Source organism: Cyrtonyx montezumae, unplaced genomic scaffold (assembly GCF_038088225.1).
Source record: "Cyrtonyx montezumae isolate F1298 unplaced genomic scaffold, pur_monq_1.0 scaffold_3, whole genome shotgun sequence".
In the NCBI taxonomy this organism is placed as follows: Eukaryota; Metazoa; Chordata; class Aves; order Galliformes; family Odontophoridae; genus Cyrtonyx; species Cyrtonyx montezumae.
In genome coordinates this window covers 62,472,457-62,495,105 of record NW_027072034.1, presented here as the reverse complement: position 1 = coordinate 62,495,105, position 22,649 = coordinate 62,472,457, and the positions used below count along the sequence as shown (strand labels likewise).

Below are 22,649 nucleotides of genomic sequence, written 5' to 3'. Positions count from 1 at the left end.
CCCGCGGCCGCACACCAGTCTCGCGAGGCCGTACAGGCCCGAGGGCACCGACCAAACGGCCGCCGGAAGTAGGTGCTGCGCTTCCGGGTGAGGGGAAAGGGCTCAGGGCGGCGCCCTCCCCTCCCACACACTCTCCCCACTGCTCTCGCATTGGCCGCCGGGAGCTGTAGTTCCCGCGGCAGGTGGCGGTGTCGGCGCGCCCTCCCCGCCCGGGCCCGCGCTGCCCAATCCCGAACGCGCGGCGGCCTCCGCGGGGCGGCGGTGGTGGCGGCGGGACCCGGCGGGGCCGCGAGGGCCGCGGGAGGAGGCGTGGGCCGCTCCGTTCGGGGCTGGCGCGGAAGGCGGAGGAGGTGAGGTGGGTGAGCGCGGCGCGGCCTGGCGGCACGGCCCGGCCCGTGTTTTGTTTCCGTTTCTCCCCGGCGCCGCGCGTCTCATTTCCGTTTCGGGTTCAAACAACGCCGCGAGGAGGAGGGGGGGAAGCGGGAGGGCCGCGGGGAGAGAAGCGGGGACGGCGGGGAGGAGCGGCACATGGCGGCCCTGCAGGCTCCCCGGGCGGGGCCGGGCCCGGGCCCGGCCGTAACCAGGTGCGGGGTGGCGGGCGACGGATTTGTCGTCTTACGCAGTTCCTTGCTGTGTTTTTCCTTGCTGTGTTTTTCCATGCACGTGCCCGCTTGAGTTTGTTTTTGAACTTGTGTCCTCTGGCGAGGAAGGAGAACGTCTGAAAACTTTGGCCCTTTTAGCGTCTCTGTGTTAAAATCAGACTGGCTGGTAACTGGTGAAAAATCCTCTGTAAAGGTCCAACTGTGTGTGTGGCCTTTCCAGTGGACATAACGGTAGGGGTGACCATACCCTGAAACAGATGAACCATGGGGCCCTCCCAACAGCGTGGTCATAGAACCACCTACTTTGGAAACATCTCCAAGATCATCCAGTCCAACCAACTGTCCACCACCAGTGCTTCCCCGCTCAAACCACATTCCTGAGCACAGCATATGAATGTTTCTTGTGCAACCTCTTTATTAGGTTTCACTCGTTATCCCAAGAGGCTCTGTTGAATCCCTAGCTGCTTCATGGGTTCGATTATGTCTCTTTTGTTTGTATTTCACCTGTATTGTATCTGTGCTGCTCACGTCTACAGCATAACGTGATTCTTCTGTGGAGCTGGCAGACTGTGAAGTATAATTAAAACAAAACGTCTTCATTGAGGTTTTTTTCATTATTGCTTGGTGAGATGTATATGCTCCTTGAACTGTCCCTGCTTCACAGTTAGCTGGTGGGATGATGAGCACAAGTTCTCTTTTGTTCTTGTTTTTTAACATTATTTAGCTAGCATCAGACAGTTCACGTCCCACATGTCTAACCAGGCATCTTTCTTGTAGAGAGTCTGTGCCGGGTTCTTGGCATCATAGTCCCCCCTCTCTGTAGTTAATAGCCCCAGTGATCTGCCTTGCGTGATTTTGTTCTGTCCCATCCACACATATGCATGGTGTCAGTCTCTGCGCAGCCCTGTAGCAGCAGAGTTTCATTGGACTTTGTGTAAAACCTGTGTTTTGTTTGAATCATGCTGCTTGTTAATATTATCAGGAGTCACTATTTTGGTGTAGGAACACATGACTAATTTTCGCTATTAGTCTTCCTCAAACTGTTACTGATTTCTCATGTTTTGGTGATGTTGTTCTTCCTCTTTCCACTCTGCTCACCTCATTTTGTTGTCTTTGTGCTCACTGGAACCATCTTTCTCCCCTTTTCTGTGCCTCTGCTTTGCTCGCCTCTGCCTCCTCAGGCTGACCTCCTATTTGAGAAGCAGGTATTGTCATCTATCTTGTGAAATCTGTTTTGGGTTTTGGTTTTCCTTTTTTCTTCAAAAAAACTATCTAGGCATTTGGTTTAAAGAAATGTTTGATAGGACGCAAACAATCAGCTTGTTTTGTTCATCTGTGACTTACAAAAAGATTTCTTTGTTCCCAGCTCTGTTCTTAAGACGTTTTAGCCATGACTAAGAGAGAAGCAGAGGAGTTGATAGAAATAGAGATTGATGGAAACGAGAAACAGGAATGTACTGAAGAAAGGTATGTACTGTCTTTGCTTTTGAGAGTCATTAGAGTGATTTATTTGTTTTGTGTTTTCCTGATTTTAGAGTTGTGAGTGCACACACTAAGTTCAGTTACTCAGGTTTATTATTAGGTATTGTGTAATGCTTCAGAGATTAGTATGATTATGAAATAAGTGCAAGTGTTTTCTAGCTAGGTGAAAGTAGTAACTTTAACGTGGTAAAGTAACTGTTTCCCTGCCATCTCCATGCTCCTGTGCTTGATTGTTTTCAACTTTTCTTATGGTTATAGAGGTCTGCATTTTGCCTGTGCTCTCTTCAGTTTTCTTGTTCATTTAATTAATTGATTAAAAGATTAAAAATAATAATAATGTGGAACTATAGCCACTACTAGAAAACCGTATAGTGCTGTCATAGCATATCCCAGTTTGGAAGGGACCCCTGAAGAGCACTGAGTCCAACTCTGGGCTACGCACAGAACCATGTGAAATTCAAGCACTGTGTTTGAGATCACTGTCCAGATGCTTTCTGCGCTCAGGCAGGCTCTGGGCTGTGCCCCAGAGTGCTCAAGGAGAGGCTGCGAAGTGCGAGCACAGCGGGGCAGCCCCTTTCCTCTCCTGGCTGGCAGTGCTCGGCCTGATGCACCCATCAGGTACAGTTGGCCCTTTGGGCTGCCAGGGCACACTGCTGACTTAGGTTCAACCTCAGACTGCTTTCCATGGGGCTGCTCTCCAGTCAGTGACCCCAGTAGATCATGTTATTCAATCTTAGTTGGTTAAATCTCCCCCTTATTTTTTTTTTTATTGCTGCAGTATTAATAGCAGCACTCTCTTTACTTTTCACCTCTGTGGGAATATTTCTACGTGTAATTGTTGCAAACGTTTCAGATTCAGCATCTCCTTTAATTTAGATGAGCCTTTAGTTTCTCCAGTCTATTAAATTCCTTGCTATCCAGGACCAATTTTTAAAAAGCAGAGGTTTAGAACAGAATCTGTAGATATAGAAGTATACTTTGCCTTAGTTTCCTTAACCTAGTTTTTAGTTCGTAAAGCTTCTTTCCTAATATTCTGATTGGCTAAAAGGCATGGACAGTTAATCTGTAAAAGAGAGGTGTAAAACACTCTTTGTACTCTGCATGTTAAGTTTTCATATTTGACTTTTAACGTGAATCTTTTAAATACATAGCACTCAGGGTAGACAGACTCACTTTACTCAGTGTGAAGGTTAACAATATATAATAAACTAATCAGAACTTAGTATATTGAAAACTCGGATCTGAAAATAATCTTGTATTCAGCTTAGCTTTTGAACTGTGGCACAGCTTAAAAAGAAGGTCAGCTGTAAAATCAGTGGGATGAAATTTGGTAATTCACTGTGCGCAAGTAGTTTCTCTGAATGGTATTAAGAATTCATAGTCAATAATTGTTTAGTGTAGCTTATTCCTAACTTTCATAAAATTTGTTCTCTAACTACTGTATTGCGCGAGCTGTACTGACATATGGGTAATGATTCCTTGTGTTCATTTGGTACTTAAAGCATTGTTGAGCAAACCTACACCACAGCAGAATTTGTGAATCAGGCTATTGACATCAATGAACCAATTGGAAATCTTAAGAAATTGCTGGAACCCAGGCTGCTGTGTTCCTTGGATGCGCATGAGATTTGTCTGCAAGATATCCAGGTAAACTGCCAGGTTATAGTTACAGAAAATTTAAACTCTTAGCAGAGAGGCATTATGCTTCATCCCTTTCTTTTGACATGAAATTCCTGCTTTATTTTGTACACCGCAATACAGAGTTTAATTTTACACCAACTTCATTATCATAAAAATATTCAAACATTTACACATAAGTTCTGTATGAATAAATTAAAAAACAAAAAAACTGGGGGGGTTATGGCTTGTGAGTTGGGGGGAGACATTCCCATTACCCAACCATGAGGTGAAAGAATGAGCGTAATGACAACATTGTCTAAGCAAAAACTCATGAGGTAGCCTCCGTCATTTGTTGCTATCTGAACTTCCAAGAGTCTGATCTTGTTTTGTTTGAATAGAGCAGAAAGATTTTTGTGCTATTCAGATGCATAGATAACATGTTATTTGAGAAAATTCCCCTCCTACATATTTCTTCAGGCATCACAGTGTGTAACTGTTGTTATAACTGTGTGACTAATACATGTTTTAATTCTTTAATTCTTTTTAATACTTCTATTAAGCTGGACCCAGATCGAAGCCTTTTTGATCAAGGAGTGAAAACAGATGGAACAGTACAACTCAGTGTCCAAGTAGTATCTAGGCAAGGTAAGCAGTTACATTTGTCAGCTTTATAGACCATCCAGCACCATAGGAGTGCCTGAGAACAAACCCAGTACTCTGCTCTTTCTAGCTGTAAGTGGGTGGCCATATAATTTCAGAATGTATTTTTCATTGTCTCCTTCATTTATATATAGTACCAATTAAAATTTACTGTTGTGCTTCATGTCCTATTCCCCTTTGCTTCCTTCTTTATGCCTGGGTCAATGGACTGTTGCCACTTACAGAGAACAGTGACCACACTGGGCTTTGTGAAACATCTATGGATGTACGTTGCTGTGTTTTCAAATCCTCAGTGGCAATTTGCATCGGAGTAGGGTATCTTCAATCATTTTATGTCACCCAAGGAGATCAGCAGAATTTGGGGAGCACATCTTTTTTTTTCTTGTTATTTCAGTATAGATTTTACAGAAGAGATCCTCTCTGTTTTAACTGTGCTTAAACAGCATTTGATAGAGCTTGTATTTGTATTTAATGTAGTCAGGTGACAAGTGCTAGATTGAATCCCCAGCTCTTCACATAGTGGGGATTGAAGTATCTTCCTTGTTTCTTTGTTTAGGAAAAATGTATTCTTTAGAGGATTAGACTAACCGCTCTTAATTCATCACCCATAGCTTGTAGTATGCTGTGCTCACCCTTCCCATTTCAAGGGGATGTAGGTGATACAGATCTTTGTGATTAACTTCTATTTTCTTCCTGTGCTTTCAGTTTTTGTTTTATTTTAATGTAAAACTGGGGTATGTGACCATGTACTTCAAGGAGATTTTTTTTTCCCCCAGTTAACTATAGAAGAAATTCACAAAGCAAATGACTTGCATATAAGTAAGGAGGAGATGGATTTCTTACTCTGGCAAGAGCAGTGTGCCCTTGAGCCAGAGGAGAGGAGAAAAAAAAGCTGGAGTCTTGTGCTTTCTCCCTCTTTTTTTTCTCTTTTTTTCTTCCCTGTGGATGATGTACCTTTGCAAGACTTTTGGTTATTTATTTTCACACAAATCATGTTATTAATAGAATTAAGCTAGCAATATTCAATGATGCTAATCCCTGCTCTGGGTTGAACTCCCTTATTTCTTAAGAGAATCATGGAATCATAGAATGGCTTGGGTTGGAATGGACTTCAAGGGTTATCAAGTTCTAATCCCCCTGCCAGAGGCAGGGTTTCCAGCTGTTAGATCAACTACAACATCACATTGCCCAGGGCCCCATTCAGCCTGGACTTAAACACATCCTGGAATGGGGCATCCACAGCCTTCCTGGGCAGCACCTCACCACTCTCAGTGGGAAAAAAAAAACCACTTCCCCCTAACATTGGATCTATCTCCTTTCATTTTAGTTTAAGACCATTCCTCTTTGTCCTGTCACTATCTACCATTGTTGTTTTCACTCCTGTTTATAAACTGCCTTTAAATATTGGAAGGCTACAATGAGGTCTCCCCATAGTCTTCTCTTTTCCAAGCTGAACAAACCCAGTTCCTTCAGCCTGTCTTCATAAGAGAGGTGCTCCAGGCCTTGGATCGTCTTCGTAGCCCTCATTTGGATCATCTCCAAAAGCTCCACATTTTTCCTATGCTGGGGGCCCCAGACTTGGATGCTGTACTCCAGATGGGGTCTCATGAGGGCAGAGTAGATAGGGACAATCACCTCCCTCTCCCTGCTGGCCTCCAATCTTCTGACAGAACACAGGATGCCATTGGCCTTCTGGCTGCAAGCACACGATGCTGGTTCATGTTAAGTTTTTTTTTGTCAACCTGAACACCTAAGGCCTTCTCAGCAGGGCTGCACTCAAGGAGTTCTCCCAGTTTGCATACATATATGGGGTTAATGTGACCCAAATGCGAATCCTTGCACTTTGCTTTGTTGCATCTCACTAGGTTTGCAAGGGCCCACCTTTAGAGTTTATCAGGGTCATCCTGGATGGCATCCCTTCATTCTGCTGTATCTACTTCACCTCTCAGCTGGTGTTGTCAGCAAACTTACTACGGGTGCTCTCAGACCCATCACCTATGTCACTGATAAAGATGTAAAGATGTTAAAGATTACCAGCCCCTGGGGAACGCCCCCCATTACTGACCTTCTCCTGGACATAGAGCTATGGATCACAACCCTCTGGCTGCAACCTTCCAACCAATTCCTTATCTACTGAGTAGTCCACCCTTCAAATCTTTATCTCTTCAATTCAGAGACAAGGCTGTGGTGTGGGACCATGTCAAAGGCCTTGCAGAAGTACAGGTACATCATGTCAGTTCCTTCCCTTTGTCCACTGATAGTATTGCTCTATCATAGCAAGCTGCCACTTTGGTCAGGCACAGCCCTCCTTGGGTGAAGCGTTGTTGATTGTCTCAAATCACGTGCTCATCCCTCACATGCCTTAAGATGTCTTCTAGGAGGATCTTTTCCACGACCTTCCCAGGCACAGAGGTGTAGCTCACCTTCCTGTAGTTTCCCAGGTCCCCCTTCCTCTCACTTCCAACTCACTTCCAACTCACTTTAACTACTTTCTTCTAGTTTGGAAATGCCTGTAGTTTTTCTGCCATTCTGATAATAATTTGTTTTGAGCTTGGCCCTGCCTGGTATTGCTCTGAAGTAACACTCTTACAAGTCTGTGTCATTCTGAGTAGCTGCAGTGCAACATATGAATGTGAAAGACCACTACAGAGAATATTTTGGGCTTTTTTTATTTTAATCTGGTCACAAAATATATTAGATCAGGGATTTTTCCTGTGCCACACATTGGGGGTGATATCAGATTAACATTTTGCCAGCCTTAAAGGCTAATAGGTGTTTTTCCTCAAGCTACAATTAAAGTGATTCTGAGTTTGTATTAGTTATTTACCTGGAGAAAAGTAAAAGCAAACTTTTGGATTTGTGGATTCCAGTTCTCAAATTGTTGTCATGTCACATACAAACTTGAACAGGTCAAGGCACTGTTTGTGAATGCAAGCATTTGTAGCTGCTGGTTGTGTTGATCTCAGTTCTTTTACATATAAGATGAATATTCTTCTGAGCAGATGCTGTTTTGCTTACTTTCTGAACGTGTGACTGAGTTAAGAGGTTACTATCCAGCTCCTTTGAGAATTCCTGAGCATGTGTATGTATATAGCTGTACTGCGTTTACAGAGATTTCATGTCTGAGCAGTGATTAAGTAGGAGGTGCTTTGGATTTAGGTATCTTATTTAGTGCTCTTTTAAACGTGTAACTCCTCACGTGGCTGTTCTCTATGCTATTTTTAGCAATAAGAAAGCTCTTATTATTGTTATGAAAAGGAGGGAATGTAGTGTATATGCTGATTTTAAATTAAAGGTGCAGTCTGAGTAATACTGTAAGGTGATGACCCAAAATTAATAATACCCAGACAGTATAATCAAAATGAACAGTATATTTTTGGATGGATTATCCAGATGGTATAAAGACTCCTGGTAAATTAGGAAGGTCTTGCCTGTCACTGAAGATCGAGGCTCACCCTGAAACTCCACAGGGGAGGGATCTCCAACAAGAGATGCTTCCCCAGTAGTAGTCAGCCCTTAAATGGGGTCTGGGAGAGGTGGAGCCAGACTCCACTCCTTCCGGTCACACAGGTTCATTACTTTCACCTGTGCTCCTGCAGCTGACTCAGTGCTCACCTCAGGTGATCAATCAGTGGTTCAGGCCATGACTCAACAGTTCCCATATGAATGTCCTCGCTTTTTGGATGTGGTTAATACCACGGAGTTAGAGAACAAAGATGGATTGCCTGTAGATCATTCCTATGCTAGGATATTTTCTGTGTTCAGGCAGTTTGTAGTGAATAGGCTTGTACTGGAGGCAACATTAATACATATCTTGATAGCAGACCTCCTTGAATTTTTGTATTCTTGGACCAGTTTAAACTTTTAGGATGCATTACATTTTTTTTCACGTTGTGGCTTACAATTTACCTGTTATCCTAGGAAGACTGGACAACTGTTTTATCTCCCCCTTTATCTACTTTATGTGAGAACATGCAGACAAACCCAGTGAGTTCATTTTGATCTAGCATTAGGATAGGTGGCAATTACTTGACCGCACTGTTACTTCTAAGCTGACTGCTCTACAGAGTTTCATCACTTCAGTCTCCATGTGGACAAAGCAGTAGAGCTTCACAGTTCCCTTGGGAGCTATTTTGTGGTAACAATACTGAACTGTTAGTCTCTAAAAACTTCTTTATTTTTGTTTTTGAATATTTGAAACAGAACCTCAATCCTTAATGTTTTCCTTTACCCATTTTTATGACTTTCAAACAAGCCTCTTCTATATCTGCCAATCCTCCACGGCCTACTTTAATCACTTACTATCCTAAGTGAGGTGCTTGTTTGCTTTATTTTCACGTGTGCTTTTTCATCTAATCAGTCATTTATTAGTTGTCTAAAACTATTTCCACTTCATTTCATATTGCAAAATGAAGATATATTTTATATGACAGAACTAAAGTTAACAAACAAAAAATATGGATAATAAAGTTCTTAAGATTTTCATCATTATTGGTCTTGTTTCAACTGAATGTTGAATACACTGTTTTCTGCAGGGCACTGTAGGAGAAAATGTTAGCTCCTGTGTAAAATTGAGAGACAGTGGGGAAAAGACTGTAAGGGTTAGAAATAATCTGTGTTGGTTGGGGGAAGGCAGCAGATGCTTATGGCTTGTTTGTTTTGTTAGGGTTTTTTTTTTTTTTTTTTGTTTTGGTTGGTTGTGGGCTTTTTGTTTGTTTTCCCCAGTGTATTTCTGAAAGAAGAAATATTTTGATCTGTGCCCACATGCTCACTCCTGTAGAATATGAAGTTGTAATAGTGGGGAAAGAGAGATGAATTGGTATTCATTTTACTGAGGTGTATAGTGGACTAGGTAGTTCTCATTTAGGACACCTGCAGAAAATCAGTGATGGTTCTTTTGCATAATGCTTCTTTCCAAAGTATGCTGGCACTTCCTGATCAATTATTCTTAATTTTTCTTTGTTCTATTTATATCTAGGAATAGACCCCAAGTTGAATATCCTTGAAATCGTGAAGCCTGTGGAAACTGTGGAGGTAGTGATTGATCCAGATGCTCATCATGCGGAGGCCGAAGCTCACCTTGTTGAGGAAGCTCAAGTGATAACCTTAGATGGAACAAAACACATTGCAGCAATTTCAGATGAGACCTCTGAACAGGTGACACGGTGGGCTGCAGCATTGGAAGACTACAGAAAGGAGCAGGAACGCCTCGGGATACCCTATGGTAATAATAGCTGATGATTAATTGTGCATGTGTTTGGTTAGGGAGGTGGGGGCTGGTTCTTCTGTTTGTTTTGGGGCAGGAGGCATATTTTTCATAAATGATAATTAACTTGGGTTCTGTGATTCAAGTGCTCTGGTAGCTCATAGGCAGGTTATGGATAAGTGCTATGCAGTTCTCATAAGATAATGCCTTATCTTATGCAGAGATAAGTAGAATCAGTGCTTCTAATATTTCTATTTAAAGGACACTTTTTGTTCTAGTACTTCCTTTACACTGAGTTTTTAGAAAGCAGTTTTCTTCCTCCTCTGTATAAATACATATGTTAGTTATAAGGTGGTGGAGGTTGCTTCTGAATATACTGAAACAAATTGTTTCATGAGTCGCAGCACACTGAGTGCATTGTAAACTCAGATTTTTCCATGGAAAGCCATACTTGGCTTCAACATAGAGGGGAAAAAGAAAATTTGGAAATGAATATAAACACTCTAGTAAATCATCACCTCTTCTGAATTAACATTGATTCTGAGCAGATTGCTGGTTTATTGTTACCTTAGAAAAAGCACCTCTAAATGCCTGCAGAGGATTGAGCTGAAACTGTAGTTTTCTGAGCTTTATCATGTTCAGGAGATTATTATCTGGCTGAGTTGCACGTTCTGACTTGCTGAATGAAATGTACTGGTGAAGCATGTTCAGCATATGAAGCTGTACTATGTAAGCACAACTGCAGAATGAGAGGGTATTTGGAAAAGGATGTTTAGAAGTGCTTAAAAATCCCAGTGTGGTTACACGTCTTTGCATTATCTTGCCAGTATTTCAAACATTTTTGATAACTAAGGCAGTAGCTTTTTGATATCTTTTAATTGTTCTCATTGGCAAGTATTTCCCAAATAGCTTTTATCATGCTCTGGTATCCTGACAGGCTTCTCTGTTTTGCTGCAAGTGGAAAACTAGCTTTTAGAAGATCTTCAAGATGTTGTAGCTTTTCCTTTGTGATATGTTTTGGTGGGTTTTGCCAGAGACTGCAAATACTCAGCTGTTAAAGGTATTTTTTCTAATGAAATCCAGGAGTTTAGTACTGCAGCAAAGGCTCCTAGGAAGAATAAAAACATTCATTGGTATGAGAAACAAAGACATACAAGGGAGTTGCAGAAACCTTGGAAACAATGGAACTGGTTAGGGAAAATAATGATTTGTGTTTGCCCTGCAGTTGTGTTCAAAGAGAACAAATTAGCAGATTTTTTTTCATGGAAATTAATTGGCAATTTATTGTAAGATTCTAAAGGTAAGAGATCCTTTTGGGGTGGCTTTTCCCAAAGGATTATGCTGTATGGTTCTGGTAGCATCAATGAAAAATGATGCAATGTTACTGTCTTTTTATTAAGCAAAATAGAAATTACAGCTTCTAGTAAATATTTATAAACTTAAAAAGCTTTGGGTTTTTTGCTTTTTAAAATCTTATTTACTGTGTGATTTAAGAATATCTCCTTGGTCTGTTGATAGAATCTTTAAGGCTTTAAGGAAAAGATGACTAAGATCACCTAGTCCAGCCATCAGTGCATTCCCACTATGCCCATGACCGTGTTGCTCAGTGCCACATCCACACTGTTCTTGAATGGCAGGAATGGTGACCCCACTTCCCTCAGCAGCCTCTTGCAATGCGTTACCACTCCTTCTGAAAAAGAGGAATTTTTTCCTAACAGCCAAACTGTACCTCCCCTGGTACAACTTAAGGTTATTACCTTCTATCCTATCACTGTTACCCCCATAGAAAGGGCCGACCCCCACCTTGCCACAGCCTCCCTTCAGGTGGTTGTAGAGAGCAAGGAGGTGTCCCCTGAGTCTCCTCCAGATTGAATAATCCTAGCTCCCTCAGCTGCTCCTCAGACACATCACCAGCTTTTTGTTCTTCTCTGGATGCACTCCAGGGCTTCGATGTTTTTCTTTAATGAGGGACCTAAAACAGAACACAGTATTCAAGGTGTGACCTCACCAGTGCTGAGTACAGAGGTGTGATTGCCTCCCTGCTGCTGCTGGTTCTATTTCTGATACAAGCCAAATGCTGTTGGCCATCTGGGCACAATGCTGACTCATGTTTAGCTGGCTGTCAACTATAGCTCCAGATCCTTTTTCTCTGCACAGATTTCCGTATACTCTGCCTTCAGCCTGTAGTTTTTGTGGGGTTGTTGTGGTCAAACCACAGAACCCAGTACTTGGTCTTCGTTGAACAAAACAATACAGTTAGCCTCAGGCTATCTGTCTGGACTGTTGGAGTCAGCTGTCCTATCTGTGTCCTTTACCAATCAAATTCCCACCCCTTCCTACTCACTGGGGAAGCTGAGTGGGAAAGAGAGGGCCTTGATGCACTGTAAGCATTGCTCAGCAGTAGCTAAAGAGTCAGTCTGTTGTCAACGCCTAACTTAGTTGCAGATCTAAAGCACAACAACACGCAGGCTTCTGTGCAGAAAATGAACTCCATCCCAGCCAAACTCAGTGCAACTGTGATTTTAAAGAGTTTCAAAACTGAGGTTATGTTCAATGACTGTAGAATTTAGTATTTCAGATTATCACACACTTAAAATTATATTTATGTCATAGTTTTCATAAGTATTCTGTATCGTAACATCATGCAGTGAACTGTCAGAATTTGAACAACTGCTAAGGAGGAGCTGCAGTTTTGAAAATGCTCCAGTCCTTCCCACATGGTTTCTGGGTGGGAGATACAAAGTGATATAATGTTGTCCCTCATTTTTTTCCCTTCTGTACCACCAAGCAGCGTGGTTAGGAGATGTTCCCTTTCCCATCTGTTTGATTTATTCCTCTTGATTCCTTTTATATTGTATTGTCCCACATTCTTCTATCATTTTTAGTAAAATAGTCTTCTCTTAATCGAGCAGTGACTGCTTTCTCACTTCTCGCTCTCACTTTGGAAGATTGTATAGGAAAAATGATCCCTAGGTTACACTTGCTCCAATCCCGTGGCTCAGTGGCCACTTGCATTTCATTGTTTGAAATTACAGTAAAGACTGCTTCTGTAACCTCACTGAGAAGGGACCTTGCAGAGTGCGATGAGATGTACTGCATTTTCATTTCTTTCTTTTTCCAGACCCTGTGCAGTGGTCAACAGACCAAGTGCTCCACTGGGTGGTGTGGGTGATGAAGGAGTTCAGCATGTCAGACGTTGATCTTAATTCACTCAGCATTCCTGGGCGGGAACTCTGTGGCCTCAGTCAAGAAGACTTCTTCCAGCGAGTCCCACGTGGGGAAATTCTATGGAGTCACTTGGAGCTTCTTCGAAAGTGTATGGGAGATTTTTCTACATTTGATTTTACTCTATTCACCCTTTTCTCTTATTTATTCTTGAATCAGTTAAAAGCAGCTGTTTTTCTCCTGTTTAATGTTAGCAGTAAAAATGTGGGCATCAACACAGAATAGCAGGATATATTAGCAAGAATGTGTGCTGTTAAGAAGCATGTGTGAGTGGTAAGCAGTTTCCCCATTGTTCATCAAACTTAACTAGCATGGAAGAAGCCGGGACTGATAAGTCCTTCTTATTATTTTTAATTAAGATTCTTAGTTTGTGCATCTCCCAAATTTGAGTTTTATAATTGAATATGAGTTACTTAGTGTACATCTGTCTCACATAATTGGAAAGCATTAAGCGTAGGCACATAAATCCTTAGACTGTGCACAGCATGACTGATCGGTGATGCACTTGTATCAGTATGCTTTCAGACTTACCCTGCTTGCATATAACCTGGCAGACTAAAAGCTATTTCTATCTTACTTTACATCACATGGCTAAAGGCTTTAAGATGTGTAGAATGCAAAGGGCACCTTGAAATTCACTACTGAAATACTTATTTCTAAAAAATAAATGTCAAGCGTTAAATGTTTCTACTTACCCTTAAGACCATGAATTATGTGTGTCTTTTCCAATCTGATAGGAAATGTTGGGCTTTTTTCCCCTCTGTGAAATACAAAAATTTTTGGTTTTCAAATGATGATAGAGGTAAGTTTGATGTTAATGTTTTGAGTAACAACTCTCTTTCTTTCTGATCTGCAGATGTGTTGGCTAGCCAAGAACACTCTGGAGAAATAGCAACTGTTACTATTGATCAGCGTAAGTATTTCTGCCAGAAGCTAATTAATACCATTAACTGCTTGCAAGCTTGGTGCTAGGATTCTGCACCACACTTTGATACAGTGCTGTAATGGTACAACAGTAAGAAAGTCACCAGAGTGTAGCTTTTTTCAGTAAGAGGAGGGAGTGTATTTTTATATTCAAAGCAAAACATTTCATTTCTCAGTATCTTGTTGCTGGCAGAAAGATGTTGACTGACTTGAAGTATGAAAGTATCTAACTTACATTTTGGATGGTAGATTTTCCACTCTTTTGAAGTAAGATCTCAAGGGTGTGTATTTGAGGTCTTGATGTTTTGGTATTTTAGGTTATGTATTGTGTTCAGGAATGGACAAGTTAAAATGTTTTTATTTAAAAAAAAAAGAAAAAATTGAGGGCATTGAAAGAGAGGACTTGCTTGGAAAGTAATACAAGAAAAATACTAGAAGCTCCTTTTAGATGTAATAAAAGTGTCGTCAGTTATTAAAATTGATGAATTTTGAGAGGACTTTTAAGCAGCTTATGTATTAAATAGACATTTAGAGCATCCTGGGTTTGTCTCTAGTTAAATTCACCTAAAATGGGACTTTTGAATCTTCCAGTCCTCATTGCTGTATGAATAGCAGGCATGAAGGATTGTACAGTGAGCGTAGAGAAGATTGTGTTAAGGTAAATCACATGGGAACAGCATAAAAACAAATGAGTTTTATTATGTGAATGTGTACTACACGTGATAGTAGACTAAAGCTAATGTTTTATCTACAACATACCAGCTTTACTACAAGTCTTAAACACAATTTCCACTAGAAGTGGTAAAAGTTCTTTCAATTCTTAGCACTGTGACTTAAACAGTGGGCATCTTTTTAGTAAAAGGTAAAAAATAAATAAATAAAAAACCTCTTTTTTGCTGTTGTAATATAGATAATAAATAATAAATGCCTATGCATGTGATGTTTCTCTGCCTAGCTATTTATAATTGATGTTCTGCGATGTTTTCTGCTTCACAGCTGTGCACATTATTCCAGCATCTGTACAGCCTGCTACCCCAACCACCATTAAAGTAATAAACAGCAGTGCAAAGGCAGCTAAAGTACAGAGATCTCCGAGGATCTCGGGGGAAGATAGAAGTTCCCCTGGGAACAGAACAGGTATTGTCTACATTATTTTTAAATGCAAATGTGGTAAGCACTCATTAAGTTGAATTACGGTTTTATAGGGCATGTCTTTGTCACTCTGCTTGCAAGGTTTTTGGAAAGAATTACATAAAGTCTCTTTTGGTATTTTATATAGAAAATACATCACAAGCATATGCAGATTTGGTTACTCATACTGTCATTTTTGCTTTGATATTCTTCACTTCTGTGAACTGTTGTTTTAAGTCCTTAATTCTCCTTACCCTCACATTTTCCTATTTTTTAACTCTGTTTGAGAGTCCATTATTGTCATTCTTAGGTCCAGAATTTATCATCTGGCATCAATGGGAAGTACTGTATCTCCCTTTAAGCGTTGTCTACTCTCTATAACTCACTGAGTTTAGTGATTTAATTGCAGATACTTACAAATAAGTCTTAATGATTGATTGCACATACAAGATGATATATTGACGTAAACTCTAGTATGTGGGTCTTTTTTCCCTATTTCTAATACTACATGTAGAAAATCAGGAAAAAAAAAAGTGATAATTAAAAATAATGTATTCTATTGCATGTATATATTTTAACTAAATGCAAGTTCTCTTTCTGTTGTGTGTTCTGCGTTGATTTGCTTTATCTGCTGGTTGAAAATGTTGAACTTTGAGAACACGAAAAAAAGTACTGGGAGAGATGGATCTTGTTGTTCCTATTTTGACAGGAAACAACGGCCAGATCCAATTGTGGCAGTTTTTATTAGAACTTCTCACTGACAAAGATGCTCGGGACTGTATTTCTTGGGTTGGTGATGAAGGAGAGTTTAAATTGAAACAACCCGAACTGGTTGCACAAAAATGGGGGCAGCGCAAAAACAAACCCACAATGAACTATGAAAAGCTTAGTCGGGCTTTGAGGTAAGAAACTTCAGAAATTGATAACGTGTTCAGTTACTCTTGACTATTCCATTTGTAGCTGTTGTAATACAGGATCAGAGTGCTTTTGTGAGCTTTTTTCAGTAAGGAGATCATACAGTTCCTGTGAAGCTGCTCCTTCCTGTTAGATTGTACTAGTTGTCTCTTCATAGCAGTTAATACAGTAATTTCTTAAACATACAGAAATTCCTTTTTTTTCCCCAAGATTATTAAGCACTGACAAGACAGTCAATCTGTGCAGCTAGCTTTTCCTACGTATATTTCAATTTTTTTGACACATCTTCAACATTAATGCATCTACTGGTTTGTAAACAGTACTTGTTAGTGGGGAAAGTTGCAGAAATGTGTGAATACCTTGAATTACTGACTTGACTTTTTTTATTTACTAGTTTCTGTCCTTTTTCTTATTACGGTATAAAGGAGACATTCTTCTGTAATTATTTGTTACAGGTTTTCTTCCTTCCATCATGATTTCTGTAGTTTGACATTGATAAAAAGGATTTGTATTATTGAACCTCTGCAAGTGATAGAGTTGAGGGACAAGGGAAGAATGCAAGTAGCTCTACTTCAGGCTTTTTTTCCCCCAGTTAATTTGGTCTCTAGGAGCATGGGAAAAATCATCCAAGTTGTCTTAAATCATTAAGATTGTGCTTCTTATTTTTTATTTGGATACAGTGAACACTATTTCTCTTGGTTTTCAAAGAAGGCATTTGCAGCATTAAGCAATAAATATTTAAGTAGTTTCAGAAGAGTAGAGTTGTGTGTCTGTTGAAGTCTGAGATACGAGTTTAACTTTTCATCATTTCCACTTTTGACTATGTTATTTTTCATAAAAGGAAGTAAACTCATCTAACATTGTTTAAAAAATACCAAATTCTCTTTAAATATATCTCTGTGAGAAATAATGCTAAAACTGAGGAAGGCTGAAGTTCATAAATTCATGAATTGGCATGGAATAAGTAAAGACAGCTGTTTGCCAGCTTATGTACATGAACAGGTGACATCAAAAGAAATTGGCAGGCAGCAGATACACAGCTTACCCATACCATCTTGGATATAGAGCCTTTATGATGTCACTGGGCTGCTTGTCCCACTCTTTGCCTGTCCTCATAGATTCATAGATACATTAGGTTGGAAAGGACCTACAAGATCATTTAGTCCAACTTCTTCCTCCAAGGGAAGAAGTTCCCATACCCAGTCTGATCCCTTTCTATTTTGTTTTATCCCAGTTGTGATTGTCCTCCTGCTGTGTGCCACCGTATGTGGCTTTTCTTTTTTCAGAGACTCCTCTATAGGTACTAGAACATAGCTAGTAAGTCCCCTTGAAGCCATTTCTTCCTGCACAGTAGGTCTGAGGATCTAGAACTTGAGAGGTAAGTGAGAATGCAGTGGAAGGTCTACTCAGGAGACTGCCTAGGACAAGGAGGACAACTCCAAGCATTAAGGCTGCTTCTACCAAGAAGGAAAGAGTAGTTGACATAGACAGTTCCCTTTTGAGGGGAGTTATAAATGTATCAGAAAATTGATCTTTTTTTTTTTTGTAATCTTGAAACCTGTTCTCAGATTCCTTTATCAAAATGGAAAGCATGGCTGCATATTTTTTTGCTGTTTACAGGACTGAGTTTGGCCAGTGTATCAAAATGCATTAAATTATTTGCCATAAGTTGAGTTAGCACTGCACCCCATGTTGTGGTTTCAGCTGAGACGGTGTTAACCATGATGTTCAGGGCTGAGGGCAGGCCTCATTGCTGGCTGTCCTGAGCTGCATGCCATGGGTTGAACATGCTTGGAGTAGAATATGAAGAGCTGTCCCTGGAAAAATGGCTACAAGCAAGTAAAAAACCCAAGTGCAAGAGTTAAAGACCAAAGCAACATAGGAAGCTTTGTGGTTGTCCTTTACGACAAGCCTCCTGATGAAGCAGAGCCTGCTGATGGAGCCTTCTTCCTCAGGGTGTGGGAGGTGTCACAGTCCTAGGCTCTTGTCCTTTTAGGTGACAGTCACCCTTAGATGTGCTGGAAAAGTAGCACAGCAAACTGTAGGTGATCCAGGAGGCTCCTGGAATGTATAGAGGATAACTTCCTGTGCCAGGTAATAAACATCTCCACCAGGACAGATGCAGTCCCTCAGGGGACACCACTGGGTGACCAGTGTTCCTTCACACCTTCATCAATAATAGTGGCAGTGCAATTGAGTGCGCCCTCAGTATGTTTGCTCCCAGGGCGCAGTTGGTCCAGCTTGCAGTCAGTGCAGATGTCCAGGGTCTTTTGCTCAGTACAGCTGCTCCCCAGCCTGTGTCATTGCAGTGCCATTCCCATTTCCGATGTGTTTGTCTGAATCCATGAGTTTATGCATTGAAGGTGTATGCAAAAATTATTGGAACATCAAATCTTATAAATGATGCTGATATTTTTGTGGGGTTTATCAACAAGCTATGCAGAGGGTCTCACATGCAGCTGAAGAACTCTGGGATAATGTCCTCATCACTATGATACTTAACATATGTCTGAACAGTAGTTTGAGTACATTAGTTTAAAGAGAAGTTTTGCAGTTATATTTCAGTTAATGAATTACAGAAATCGCATTCCTCAATCTTGCCATTTTGCATTTGACATGTTTTCTAACACTTGAAAGTCTGAAGGGATCTTCAGTGCCTGTTAGTACTGCTGAGATGAACGTTGTTGTCAAGTTAAACTTTTAGTAAAACAAAAATGGCAATGTGTTTTGTTTATTAATGTGCTGAATTTACGGTGTCAATTTTGATTAGTGCTGGAAATGATATCACTGAGAAACATGCTCGATCTTCCACCCAACTGTGGGTGAAACAGACAGCTTTTTCATGAAAAAAGGAGGAGCAGCTTGTTGTTGTTGTTACATGTATAACTTGATTTTCTGCAATCAGCATCTGTATAATTACCCTGTAGCAAAGTGAGGCTTGAAGAAAAAGTATTAATTTCCTCTGTTGTTCTGAAACAAAATTTCCATGTGATTCAGAGCATTCTGATAGCTGGTAAAATACCCATGCAGGTTTAGAAAACTATGGTTGTGGTTTTTGAATAGGCAAATGCTGCAACTAGAAATGTATTCAACATAAATTTAATCATCATATATGATTACACTGTGTCATCATATATCCTCAATTGTAACTTGCTTGTTTATAGCATGGGATGAAATTTGGTTATGTTCTTAGGAGCTTACCTTTTATCTTCTGGGACTAGGGGAAAATAGGTAGTCTTTGTACTGAGCTTGATTTTGCTGGTGATTGAGAAGTATCTTTACTTTCTCTCTTACTCTTCTGTTTAACACTGTAAAAACCACAGTGCTGACTTTCAGACTGTTTCCAACATAAACCGTTTATCTCAGAAAAGCAGAAATGAGCAAAGAAAGCAAGAGACAGTGATGAGGGGGGAGGTAACACTTTATTATTAAGGCAAAGCTCTATATTAACTTCCATCTCTGCTCCTCTAGCCCAGGCTGTTTTTTAATTGCTCTAGCTTAGAAATGATGGTCTTGGTGCTTAATACAGCTTATAAAATAATTACTGTTTTGTTTCCCTCTAGTATGTCAAGGTGCTGGGGCAGCTTTCAACTCTCTTCCCCTTTTATCATGAAAGAAAATACCCGAAGTTTATGTTAAAGTATAATATTAAGTGTCTTTAAGGAAATGACTAGGTGTGGAAGTTACAGATGCTGAAAACTTAATTTGATATAAATATATATTTATTATTACTATTATTATTTTTTACAGATACTATTATGATGGAGACATGATATGCAAAGTGCAAGGCAAGAGGTTTGTCTACAAATTTGTGTGTGACTTGAAAACTCTCATTGGATACAGCGCAGCAGAGCTGAATCGGTTGGTCCGAGAATGCGAGCAAAAGAAACTGGCCAAGATGCAGCTTCATGGCATTGCACAGCCAGTTACAGCAGTAGCACTGGCTACTGCATCCTTGCAAACAGAGAAAGATAATTAAGCACTAGGACCTGGAAGCGGGAACCCATGGCCTTTCCTATATAGCCAGAGAAGTTGCTTTTACTTTTATCTGAAATGGAAGCTTCTTCTTTTTCTTCACAGTACAATACCATGCATGATTTTCTACAAAGAACTGGGACTTAAGTAAATTTGGATCTTTTAGCAGCATACGTTTCAGTGTAAGTTAAGGTATCACCACAACTTCTGCAACTTTGAGCCAGGGCCTCTGTGATATACAATCTGACATTGGTGAAGAACGTTGATCTGTGATCTGTGTTCACAGCTATACAAAATAATTGCAGTGCTTTTAACAAAAAAGAAGTAAACACAGGCAGATCAGTTGTCTAGATTGGGTTCTTTCCAGTTTGTTCTCTGCTGAGCTACCACGTTGAGTTTGATGCTTTTGAAGTTAGACACATTCATTTCTGTCATTTAATCAAGCAGAGCTGAAAGGCACACCAAACGTGACAAAACATCAGGTGCTTTAAGAACTTGTGTGTTAATAAGAAAAGGAAACTAAGGCTAGACAGAACTGAAGATCTGTGCTGAAGAAGGAGATCCAGGTTTAGATCTGGCTTAGATGAAAAGCCAATTGAGTATTTCATTGTAATATGTAGATAATTTATGAGGGCAAGTACTAACCTGCTACAAGACCTCATTAAAGCTAGCCATGTAACATAAAATAAAACTTTTTCCCCCACCATTGTCCCATCAGGTGACTTGAAAACTTGAAAGAATATCCCTCACCCAAAGAGTAGTCTGCTTTGGTGGGTTGTTCTGTTCGTTTGCTTGGTTTTATGCTCTGTTCTGCCAGGTGCTTTATACCTGCATGTTAGTCAGCCCTAGTGACCGAAGACCTAAGTTAATCACAGTCATTAGTCCCTTGCTCTTTAAACAAAATGCAAGTTGAAAATAGTTTTAAAGAGAACTGAAATTTAATTCCAAATTATTGTACAGTCTGACATATATAAGAATTGCAAAGATGTGTAATTTTTATTTAAAATGAATTTCTTTCTGAACTTCAGATTACGTTTCTGAAGCTTCATAAGCCAAATGCATGCTCCAGAGCTGGGTACAATTTGAAGTATGGGTGATGAGTAGAAAGAGTTGGAATATATTCTGAATTCTGAGATTGGTATAGAGAGAACTTCATACGAAAGTGCAGTAAAAAGTAGATTGTGATGTTTGAGTTTCTACACTTAAGAGTATTTCTTTTGATGTCTTGAAAATAGTATGGTTTTAGTTCTGTCCTTTTGTGTTATTAAACATTGTAATTATGATGTTATAAGGTGTATTTCCCAACTTTTTATACATCCTGCACCCACGGACATTTCACAGTTAATTAAAATCCAAATGGCTAAGGGAAAACCTTTAATTTTATGAGAGCTTCAGCTACTCCTAGACCTTAAATCAAAAGTACTTGCACAGAGACTTTCTAAACATAAAATGTCCTTACACGGTGAGTAGTAAGAGTGGTGGGTGGTTGTTAAGCTGGAAAGGAATGGTTGTACCTGTAGTCCAAGGGCAAAAAACACAGAGTATTCATCTTTATTTTAAAAATGTTTACTTTATAGGTGCGTGTTCATTTGCAGACAGCTTTTGGTTAATTAAAAACCTTGCATTAATTTCTAGCCCACCTTTTTTATTAGCTCCGTAACTATCACATTTTCTTGTCAGATCCATTCATTCTTAGCATTATTTTCATTCTTGGATACCTGAAGTACTCCATCTACTGAACATGCTGACTTTTTTTCTTCTTTTGATAAAATCTTTTAAGCTGTTAGCTCTCTGTCATGAGAAGTCAACCATCAGTCCACTTCTTGCTCTTAAAATAGTCCAGCTCCACCAGTTGGCAAGCGCTTGAGGTTGACTTGCACAGATGTAGACTTGCTTACTAAGAGTAAGGTGGAACTGATAATTGAGTGGCAACAACTACACACGTAACATCGTGCCAGTACGAAGCAGAAGGCCAATACAAATCACTAGTTCTTTTTAGCAGAGTCCATGAAAGGCAAAAAGTCCATCCTGCAGTAGGATGAACTGAAATTGAAATGCAGTAGAAATTATTTATCCCCCTGAATGTTCTTTGTACATGGTAAGCCCTCTAGGGGAAAGTTCTGATCTCACACTTGGTTTGTAAATACATCTGCTTGTTAGTTTGAAGCTTTTCAGTAGGTATGATACAGTTCTTCGGGTTGTTTTGGTTTTCTACCTTGTTCTAACTAGCAAGGAAGTTGTCTTTCAAACAGTATAAAACTGCTGTCATGTTTGCTGTAGTTGAGGGAGAAACCTGTGACTAACTTGATGTCTTCAATGATGAAAAGAGACGTAGAATATACTGTCGAGTTGTTCTGATGCTGCCAGATGGAAACGTAGAAAGAATATTCCCAAATGTTTTTGTAAAAGAGAAGGTTTTTGCATACTTTTTACTCTTTAAATAAAGACACTTATACTCTGCTGATAATTATGTATTTGTTTTGTGGTTCTCATTTTTTTGGTAATTTTACATGAGACAGTTATTTTTACTCTAAAATATTTGTGCATAAAATGTCAATATAGTAAAATAAAAATGTTATACAGCCAATATCGGTTGACTTGTTAATTCTTCAGGAAGCTGTCTGTAATGTTCACGTGTGACCAGTTTAAGGATTACTGTATGCACTGCGTTCTCATTACTTTGAAGAGCACAGATGAGTTTCAGGAGGAAGGAAAACCCTTGTACATTTTGAAATTGCATGGTCTTTGACTTGATAGTTTCCTGTGTGTTTTCTACTGGCACTCGGTGTACCTCATTATTGTAACAGCTTACTTTAACATCTTAATTGCAAATCTTAAAATGGGGCTATCATAAAAATAATGGTGCAAACTTAACAGTAGGGCAAAATGGATCCTGGGAAAACAGTAAT

General features: G+C 39.9%; 1 protein-coding gene across 2 annotated transcripts; it reads left to right on the top strand.

Moving 5' to 3' along the window:
* Positions 1-159: 159 nt before the first annotated feature.
* Positions 160-20,385, top strand: GABPA (GA binding protein transcription factor subunit alpha). Of its 2 annotated transcripts, none has more exons than XM_065741832.1 (10): positions 160-350; positions 1,969-2,069; positions 3,587-3,731; positions 4,265-4,349; positions 9,343-9,588; positions 12,692-12,886; positions 13,652-13,708; positions 14,716-14,856; positions 15,560-15,752; positions 19,516-20,385. In XM_065741832.1, exons 2-10 carry the CDS (start codon positions 1,993-1,995, stop codon positions 19,742-19,744), a joined length of 1,368 nt encoding a protein of 455 aa, XP_065597904.1. In that variant the 5' UTR covers positions 160-350; positions 1,969-1,992; the 3' UTR covers positions 19,745-20,385. The 2 variants fall into 2 exon arrangements, with proteins under 2 accessions (XP_065597904.1, XP_065597905.1); XM_065741833.1 differs by having other exon boundaries at positions 160-359.
* The last annotated feature ends 2,264 nt before the right edge of the window (positions 20,386-22,649 follow it).

What these genes read in the sequence shown, in the direction of transcription:
- GABPA (XM_065741832.1), top strand. Translation starts at nt 1,993, where the DNA reads ATGACTAAGAGAGAAGCAGAGGAGTTGATAGAAATAGAGATTGATGGA. An exon ending in TTTGTCTGCAAGATATCCAG is followed by an intron (nt 3,732 to 4,264) that starts GTAAACTGCCAG and finishes ACTTCTATTAAG; the next exon opens with CTGGACCCAGATCGAAGCCT. An exon ending in AACTGTTACTATTGATCAGC is followed by an intron (nt 13,709 to 14,715) that starts GTAAGTATTTCT and finishes TCTGCTTCACAG; the next exon opens with CTGTGCACATTATTCCAGCA.